At 41.3% G+C, this 10,579-nt stretch overlaps 1 protein-coding gene across 1 annotated transcript in view; it reads right to left on the bottom strand.

Annotated features, from left to right (window-relative positions):
• Positions 1-2,433: 2,433 nt before the first annotated feature.
• The window catches only part of LOC138358712 (platelet glycoprotein Ib alpha chain-like), a 116,319-nt gene continuing 108,173 nt past the window's right edge, over positions 2,434-10,579 (bottom strand). The window contains exon 2 of the mRNA XM_069316873.1: positions 2,434-3,004. Coding sequence (XP_069172974.1) covers positions 2,434-3,004 — 571 coding nt within the window. The remainder of the gene's footprint in view (positions 3,005-10,579) is intronic.

Raw genomic sequence — 10,579 nt, 5'->3', positions numbered from 1 at the left:
CATGCTTGTAAACTGTTTAATAAATGTAACCAAAGCCGTCAAAGATTGAGAAAAGATGTACAGGTTCGTAAGTGCTTGCATAACTGCTTCGTGAATCTGGTCCAAGGGCTTAGAAGGACTTACTCCTCTTCCCACTTCCGTAAATTAAAATAAATAAATAAAATAGGTATTTGTTTCTTTTTGTGAGTATTTTTCATACCTTTGTAACATTTGCTTTTCCCGTATTTTCACGTATTTCATGATAATCAAAATCCTTCAAAAAAGACAGATTATGGAACTATGGTTAAGTGACTTTTAAATCTAATATGAACCACTTTCATCTGCTTTAACAAGCTTGGATATGCAGGCGAGGAGTCACAATAACGTGGCTGAAGTATGTTGACCAGGCCACACACTAGAAGGTGAAGGGACGACGACGTTTCGGTCCGTCCTGGACCATTCTCAAGTCGATTGTCTCACATTCTCACAATCGACTTGAGAATGGTCCAGGACAGACTGAAACGTCGTCGTCCCTTCATCTTCTAGTGTGTGTGGTCTGTTCAACAAGCTTGGATAGAAATTTGATTGAGATATGATATAAAATTTATAATATTCAAATGCATAAATATATAAAATCTTGCCATTGTGGAGGTTTCTTTTCCCATTTCTTATCCTTATCCAACTCACCCAATTTTTGGGTCGTTAAATCACAAATCGTAGGGAAAAGGGCTGTTAGGGTCCCGAGGAATTTGATAAGCGGCTCTTGCCAAATAAGGCAGTTAAGTGATCATAAGGAATACCGTTATCCTTTTTTTTCCTGTCATAATCTCAGTAATTATGAGGGGGGGAGGGGGAGGGTTGGTGACAACCCAGGAATGGGTTATATTATTGATGCCGTTATCTCCTAATGACACATACATGTTGTTTTTTTGTATGCTAGATGACACCGGCATGTCAGGGAGCCTAGGTACCTCCTAGCCTCATAGCCTGCCTTCCTAGCCTCCTTCCTATTCTCCTAGCATCTATCCTGACCCCTAGGTTTGTTTCTAGCCTCATAGCCTCCTTCCTGAACTCTTAGACTTCAACTTCTGAGGAAGTTGTGGCTTCCACAACTTTTTCTTACAGTGTTATCTTGAGGTTATCTTGAGATTATTTCGGGGCTTTAGTGTCCCCGCGGCCCGGTCCTAGACCAGGCCTCCACCCCCAGGAAGCAGCCCGTGACAGCTGACTAACTCCCAGGTACCTATTTATTGCTAGGTAACAGGGGCATTCAGGGTGAAAGAAACTTTGCCCATTTGTTTCTGCCTCGTGCGGGAATCGAACCCGCGCCACAGAATTACGAGTCCTGCGCGCTATCCACCAGGCTATCAGGCCCCTGTGTATTCTACTTGTTGGCCACCCGCACGAGATACGAATCTTTCCTTCGAATATATCTTTTTAATATGTTCTCTCAGTTTATCAACCACTTGGGGTGGACGGTAGAGCGACGGTCTCCTTTCATGCAGGTCGGCGCTCAATCCCCGACCATCCAAGTAGTTGGAAACCATTCCTTTCCCCCCCGTCCCATCCCAAATCCTTATCCTGATCCCTTCCAAGTGCTATATAGTCGTATTGGCTTAATTAGCGCTTTCTCCTGATAATTTCCTCCCTCCCCTCTCTCACTTTAAAGATGCTGTACCTGTCCATTTTGGCTGTTCTTAGTATTTTCTATGTAGTGATCATATCCCCCGCTGTTTCTCTTTTCCTCTAGGGGTTATGAATTATAGTTCGTATAACCTAACCTCGTAGCTTAACCGACCTTGTGGGAAGGTTATCTTGAGGTTATCTTGAGATGATTTCGGGGCTTTAGTGTCCCCGCGGCCCGGTCCTCGACCAGGCCTCCAACCCCAGGAAGCAGTCAGTGACAGCTGACTAACACCCAGGTACCTATTTTACTGCTAGGTAACAGGGGCATAAGGTGAAATAAACTCTGCCCATTGTTTCTCGCCGGCGCCTGGGATCGAACCCAGGACCACAGGATCACAAGTCCAGCGTGCTGTCCGCTCGGCCGACCGGCTCCCTAAGGCAAATTAAGAACAAAAGTTCCATTAATAACACCGTTTCTATGCAACCGGTTCTTTTGCTTAGTTACAACGAACCAAATACAGAGACCAAGCCTAACCAGAACCGCACGAACCCCAAGCAACCCCCCCTAACCTAACCTAACCTAACCTAACCAGAACCGCACGAACCCCAAGCAACCCCCCCCTAACCTAACCTAACCTTCTGATCCATAGAAAACGTGAAAATTTCTGATCCTCTACTTTTAAAAGTATTTTGTACCTTTGGTACCACAAACGTACCAAAAGGAGAGGTACTAGAGGAGAGGCCGGGTTGTTCTATGGCCGGTAGTGGCCTGAGGTGTAGTGGGCTTCGTTGTGGTCCAATAGTCTACAGCAACTTGAGTCAGGTGCTTTATCTGCGGCCCGGCCCACCTGCTGTGTCTTCTGTGTTTATAGCCAGGGTGGTACACTGTGGTACAGCCAGGGTGGTAGACTGTGGTACTGCCAGGGTGGTAGACTGTGGTACTGCCAGGGTGGTAGACTGTGGTACGACCAGGGTGGTACACTGTGGTACTGCCAGGGTGGTACACTTTGGTACTGCCAGGGTGGTAGACTGTGGTACAGCCAGGGTGGTACACTGTGGTACTGCCGGGGTGGTACACTGTGGTACTGCCAAGGTGGTACACTGTGGTACGGCCAGGGTGGTACACTGTGGTACTGCCAGGGTGGTACACTTTGGTACTGCCAGGGTGGTACACTGTGGTACTGCCAAGGTGGTACACTGGTACGGCCAGGGTGGTACACTGTGGTACTGCCAGGGTGGTACACTGTGGTACGACCAGGGTGGTACACTGTGGTACTGCCAGGGTGGTACACTTTGGTACTGCCAGGGTGGTAGACTGTGGTACAGCCAGGGTGGTACACTGTGGTACTGCCAGGGTGGTACACTGTGGTACGGCCAGGGTGGTACACTGTGGTACTGCCTGGGTGGTACACTGTGGTACGGCCAGGGTGGTACACTGTGGTACTGCCAGGGTGGTACACTGTGGTACTGCCAGGGTGGTACACTGTGGTACGGCCAGGGTGGTACACTGTGGTACTGCCAGGGTGGTACACTGTGGTACAGCCAGGGTGGTACACTGTGGTACTGCCAGGGTGGTACACTGTGGTACTGCCAAGGTGGTACACTGTGGTACGGCCAGGGTGGTACACTGGTACGGCCAGGGTGCCTCAAGGTATGTTGACCAGACCACACACTATAAATTGAAGGGACGACGACGTTTCGGTCCGTCCTGGACCATTCTCAAGTCGATTGTGAGAATGGCCCACAATCGATTTGAGAATGGTCTAGGACGGACCGAAACGTCGTCCTTTCACTTTCTAGTGTGTGGTCTGGTCAACATCAGCCACGTTATTGTGACTCATCGCCTGTACCTGTGGGATATCACTCCGTATTTTCATTCTTTCCACAACTCTGTATCATCATGGAATGACCTGCAAAGGTGCTCTTTGACCTTATCAGAGTGATTTGTTAAAATAGTTGTGATAACCCTGGAAACACAAACCGAAACTGTCTCTATTTTCCGCTTGTTACAACTTGTAATAAAGTTGTTACATCTTGGCTTAACGTGTTTATGACGTATTAGAACGTTGTTACAACATGCTATATTGGTTGTTATAACTGGTTAGGAAGTGTTAAAACTGGTTCGAACGTTGTACCAACGTCGTAGTTTCGGTGTGTGTTTGGCTCTAATTGAAAACCTCAGTAAGCCCGGGATAGTTTTTTTGGTCCAGTTTTATGACTGAATGATTCCAGAAAGCGAAACGAAATTCGCCTGTTGCAAATATAGATTGAAACAGTAAACCAAATTGAAGGATTAACTTAGTGAAATAACATGAAGAGAGATTGCCATTACTGTATGCAATCTGTTACCACTTTAGTGGGGTGCAACAGTGGTTTTTGCATACAATATTACCAGCCTAGTAATCAGCCAGGGAAAAATGAGCCAGCCGAGGGGACATATCAAGAGTTTGGAGTGACAGAGAGGGGAAGGGTCCGTACCAATCCAAGGGGAAACAGGGAGGGGAACACCACCTATCTGAGGGCCCGGGAGATACGCCTGCAGCGGGGTTGCTGTGTTTCCTCGGCTTTGTACTACTTCATGTAATGAGGAAGCAGGAACAAAAGGGTTTACAAGGGGGTTCTATAGAGCTGGTGGTAGAGGAGAGGAGGTTTTAGCGGGGGTGGGGACGGGCGCATTGTCCCGTCGTGTGGGGTGACAACACCCCAGACATCATAGGGAGATTGATCCAGAGGCGGGGAAAAAATGGTGAAGTACAGGTGGTCTGGGGTAGTTCAGTCATGTATATGCTCACATATGCAGTGTCTCTCGGGCAGGGAAGTCACGTATCACGTGAAGTCTCGGCTATGTATATATGTATGTATTCTGGAGGGCGTACGCATGCGTGTGTATGCGTAGTCTATTCACAATGTTTCAACAACAATACGAATTATGTTTTAAAGGAAAAATGTTATGAATGATGAAAAGAATCCTGAAATGTAACAAAATGGTCAAAAATAATAGAAAATCAGACATAAACACAATTATTTTTATAAAAACTGGAATTAGAAAAAAGCCGGTTTTCGAAAAAAAAGTAGAGAAGGCAGTAGCCAAAGGTAGACAGAAGGACATGAGAGAGAAGTGGGACCCGATAGATAAGGAAATACCGAGAGAGAGACATACACACACACACATTAATTCACTTGCTAATCAAAGTGTTCACTGATCAACTAACCTATGATGTTTAGCACATAATTACCACATAGGCCCTACACAACGTTTCAAACGAAATTCCCGGATATAAGTGCCTCTACATAATCACTCTAATTAATAGAATCTAAAAAATAGAGCTCCTAGAACACTCATATGGATGCGTCTATGAATAACATTATTAGCCTATTATAATTTTTTATTTAAACAATACAATTTTATTTGTTTTTCATCCCTAGCGTTTACAATGGAGAGGCGAGGAAGATCAATGGGTAACTGATCAGTTCCAGAGTGGAGTATGGGTCAGCAGACGAACTTAGAAATTTATCATAAAGTAAAAGAACTTAGAAATTTAGTGTTCAGCACAATAACTTTGGAACTTATCGTACAGTAAAAGAACTTAAAAATGTATCGTAAGTAAATGAACTTACACACTTATCGTAATTAAACGAACCTAGAAACTTATCGCACAATAAGAAAGTTATTGGATGGATAGGATAGATGATAGATAGAAAGATGAGTGGATAGATGGACAGATGAAGACATGAATAGATAGTTATATGGATAGATGGGAGACTGACAGACCCGGGCAACGCCGGGTACAACCCTAGCAGACCCTAAGACTGCCTGTCTGTCCGTAGTTGGAGGCCAAACACATAGGGCTAATCTCATCAAAATTTGCATGGGATACGGTGTTAGGTACGGGACGGACATAGGCTGTTCACGGTAGGCCTAGGTTAAATGCTTTGAGAAATAAACCCTGTAACTCAAGACTTCCTGATTGATTTTCATGAAATCGGGAGTGAGTTGGCTAGTGTTCTTCGTTACCCCCGCCGTTTACCCGCGCATAGTTCAAATTTCTATACATATAAATATAAATTTTTATCTGATGGAAAATCTAAGAAGAGTCAAAGAACTTCGAAGCAGAAAAAACACGCTAGCTCGTTGTGTGCAGCTGTTACACATATATCATAAAACATATAAAAATGATTTAAAGAAACTTTAACTCTATCTGAATGACGAAAATAAAATTATTGATTTTTTCTCAATTAAAATGATGGTTACTGGAGACCAAATGATAGCGTGAACATTAAACAAATTGGGAGAGAATCAGAGTTATGCAAATTTTATGGAGGTTTCCCTGTGTTTCCTGCATGAAAGTCTGTTGAGTAATGAAAAAAATATATATTTAAAATACCAGTTTTGTTTGTTTAAGAGAATTAGTTTCTGAGTTGAAACAAAAAATAGTTTGGGTACGTCAGTGATAGGTAGTGGGACGTGGCTTGGAATGGGGATAACAGATGAAATGAGATAGAATCCAAGAAGTGGCTTGAATGAGAGAAGCAACAGATGAGTGACTTGACTGAGAAAGCAATGCTTCGGTGGACTGAATGAGAAGCAATACCTTTTTTTTTTTGGATAAAAGACTCAAATACTTGGTTGACTCAAATAAGATACACATTTCTTGGGTGGCTTGAATACGATTCAAAGCTTAAGTGGCTTTAATGACAGAGACTACTTCGGAGGGTTGAATGGGAGAGATAATACCTCAGAGGCTTGAATGGGAGATACAAAGTTTGAAGGCTTGAATGAGAGATATAATTCTTCAAGGAGGGAGTGACTTCAGTGATAGATAGCACAGGAGTGGCTTCAATGAGAAAGTAGGAATGGCTTCAATACCAGACTACAGAGGGATGACTTCACTGAGACACAACAGAGGAGTAGATTGAATGAGACTCAGTAGGGGCTAGCTTGAATGAGATATTAACAAAGGAACGAATTAAAGGCTACAATAATCCTTAATGGTGTTGAAACGATGCTCTGATATTGACCTGTTCGCCCAGATTTAAACTGGAAATTCAAGTCTTGAAGCCCATTCAAGTTTTACATATATAAACATGTCCAATGGGACGTAATCAGTGACGAGTGGATCAATGGTGACTGAATCAAGTGTATGGAAGAACATTTACCCTACAAGATTGATAGTAAGATTTTGTATTTCAATAATGAGAGGATAAAGTCTTGGAGGTAATCTGGAGCTGTGGTGATCAAAGTCTTGGAGGGGTTCAGAAGCTGTGGTGATCAAAGTCTTGGAGGTAATCTGGAGCTGTGGTGATCAAAGTCTTGGAGGGGTTCAGAAGCTGTGGTGATCAAAGTCTTGGAGGGGTTCAGAAGCTGTGGTGATCAAAGTCTTGGAGGGGTTCAGAAGCTGTGGTGATCAAAGTCTTGGAGGGGTTCAGAAGCTGTGGTGATCAAAGTCTTGGAGGGGTTCAGAAGCTGTGGTGATCAAAGTCTTGGAGGGGTTCAGAAGCTGTAGTGATCTTCAGTCTAACATGACTCTGAAAGCTATGGAGAGTAGCAAGCTGCTACCAGTCCACTGTCTACTTAACAGTTCCTACTCAGATAAGTGTACTTGTAGGGATTGAACTTCAACTACTAGTCCAGCCATTAGACAGGTAGTTGATGTAACTGGGGTAATGGTAGTAAGGAGAAGAACTTTTTTCTTTATTATTATTATTTTCGACTACAGACGTGGCCACATATTTACAATGCTAACCAGCATATATATACATTTCCTCCTGTCCTCCATGGACTACAAACAAGGTCTCACATAAAACAAAGAAATGCTAACAAAGCCTCACAAACAACAGCAAAGGATAGCAAAATCTGCAGATTTGCTTTTCAATAAAACACCAAAGATAAATAACGAACAATTAACAGCTCAAGAGAGTGAATTGTGTATAAATCTGAATGAGTGTTTGTTGGCCCGTTTCTCTACCAGCTATATTCATAGATAATTCATATAAAAAATAATGAATTTGAAAATTATTAAAATTTAAATTGTTCTTTTTATATACATGTTTGTATCTGGTTTTAGGAATGAGGGAGGGGAATTATACATAGCTGCTAGACAGAAAAAAATGTTGATTTTCTCTCGTATCCAATAAATCTATAGGATGAATAAATATGCATAGATCTATATAAACTTTCCTTCACTGTTTATCAGGTTTTAATGCGACAAACAGGTGATTATTATTCAGAACTTATGCAATTATATATATTTTTCAACTCGATACAAAATCATCTCTTTATCCAAATATTGGCCGAAGCCTAGCCAATACCCAAGTACACAAAAACATTCATTTGTTTAAGCCATGACGGGAAAAAAAAACATTCCAATTGGTTTTCACTGATTATTCAATCAAAGTTGATGAATGAGTGTGTCCCTGACCTACGGTAGTGTTGCGTGAACAAACAGGTCTGCGATAGCTGGCTGCTCCAACCACGATAGCTTCATGGAACGTCAGCTTTGATATATATATATATATATATATATATATATATATATATATATATATATATATATATATATATATATATATATATATATATAAAGTTGTATTTTTAATAGAAACATTACCAAATCTGCTTTAATACAAATTACAAAACAAAACAATATTATGATATTACTAATGATTTGTACAATTTGGATCCGTTTTTATTAAATAAATTAAAAATTGATCTTTATAAGACGAAAAATTCACAGATATCCCATTCAGGCATCTAGGAACTAACATGTATTAGTCGTTAGGGATGGAGCTTCCTGAATCTCACTTTTAATGGTCATATAGCCATTCTGCAGTTTCATCTTAATCTTTTATATTGGCCAATAGGCCTTTTGTAGTTTCCCCTTAATTGTCGTATGTTCCAAAGACCAATTTGGACCCCCTTAACCATTATTGATAGGTATCCTTACGTTTCATTGTACCAGTTGTCTTGTAATGTCATTAGACAGTAGTTTACTGAAGGATACATAATCTGTTCCATCCGGCTGGGCGAGAGAAATAGGGAGAGTATAGCTAAAAGTTTACTTCCGTGAGGCACTGTATTCCCCCTCATATTGGGGTCATGAGTATTTGACAACCGGTTAATGTATCTGAAAACCGGTTAGTCCTCCATATAAACCTGCCATGTAATCTCGGCAATGGTCTACAACAATTATAAACTCAATTTTATCTATGCCTTCTACTGGCATATTTGCATTTCCAATAATTTGTTATTTGTTCATGTAATTTGATTTTAGTTTATATACCTGTTTCATTTAATCCGATTATGATAACACTTGTATCTTTGATATCGTTAATTGTTTCTTTAAATTGTGGAAAATATGTGTGCAAAGTCCCAAAAAAAGGACTTTCAATACTAAAAAAAATCCCAAAAACGGATTTTACGTAATAGCGATTAAATGTAGCTTCAAAAACTAAATTTAAATACTCGGACGAGACTGGATAATGTTTTTTTCGTATTTTTTTTAGCTGCTGATGACCTAAATGTTCAGTGGCCACGTTGTTTTAATACGTTAGTTCACCATGGAATGCTTTTTTAGTTTGATTTTTTTCTTTTAAAAGTCTAACAATAATGGAAGACGCAGGTTTGCTCTCTCTTAAAAAGGCAGTGGGAAGCCATTAGTCGGATTGCGTTAATTTTAGGGTGAGGACTGTGTAAAGGGAATTTTTTCTCATTCAGTGAAGCATGTGTCCCAACTTGACTGGCAGTGAGGTGTTTCTGTCTGGGTTTTATTTTCTGCCTGTAGGGTCTGTCTGTCTGTCTGTCTCTGTCTGTCTGTCTGTCTCTCTCTGTCTCTCTCTGTCTCTCTGTCTGTCTCTCTGTATGTCTCTCTCTCTCTCTCTCTCTCTCTCTCTCTCTCTCTCTCTCTCTCTCTCTCTCTCTCTCTCTCTCTCTCTCTCTCTCTCTCTCTCTGTCGTCTCTTTCTCTCTCTCTCTCTCTCTCTCTCTCTCTCTCTCTCTCTCTCTCTCTCTCTCTCTCTCTCTCTCTCTCTCTCTCTCTCTCTCTCTCTCTCTCTCTCTCTCTGTCTCTCTCTCTCTCTCTCTCTCTCTCTCTATATATATATATATATATATATATATATATATATATATATATATATATATATATATATATATATATATATATATATATATATATACCTCTTTCTGTTTCCAATATAAATCTCATTTCTCTTTCCCTATTCCTTTCTCCTTCTCCTCTTTCTCTTCTCATCATCGTTAACAACAAAAAATTTTCACTACACAAGACTTGATATGCACCTCAAAGAATGTTCCTGGCATCTGCTTTCAAACAGTCACAATTACTCCACAATAGCATGGTGGGCTGACAGCCAAAGTTTCCATAAAATGGTTATAATTGGGCTCATAAACCCCGTAGAATTTGTCAGGTAGGAAAAAACGTCATGTCACTGTTACCTTATACACTTTTGTGTTCTTGATGTGTCCTCATAATTCACCTAAGGCAGGCGATGAGTCACAATAACGTGGCTGAAGTATGTTGACCAGACCACACACTAGAAGGTGAAGGGACGACGATGTTTCGATCCATTCTGGACCATTCTCAAGTCGATTGTGAATCGACTTGAGAATGCTAGACCCAATCGACTTAGGAATGGTCCAAGATAGACCGAAACGTCTTCGTCCCTTCATTTTCTAGTGTGTGGATTGGTCAACATGCCCCTAAGGTTTGTCAGTGCAGACTAATGATCACCTGGCCCTGTATGACTAACCATCCTATGTGATGGGGATGTTTAACATCATGTACCTAGTTTTTGACACACTCTGTATTTCCTTTCATATAGTCTAGGGCAGCTGGTTCTTGATACACACTGTACTCCCCTTCATATAGTCTAGGGCAGCTAGTTCTTGACACACACTGTACTCCCCTTCATATAGTCTAGGACAGCTAGTTCTTGACACACACTGTACTTCCCTTCAT

Source organism: Procambarus clarkii, chromosome 85 (genome assembly GCF_040958095.1).
Source record: "Procambarus clarkii isolate CNS0578487 chromosome 85, FALCON_Pclarkii_2.0, whole genome shotgun sequence".
NCBI classification, from domain to species: Eukaryota; Metazoa; Arthropoda; class Malacostraca; order Decapoda; family Cambaridae; genus Procambarus; species Procambarus clarkii.
This window is presented reverse-complemented; position numbering and strand designations above follow the sequence as displayed.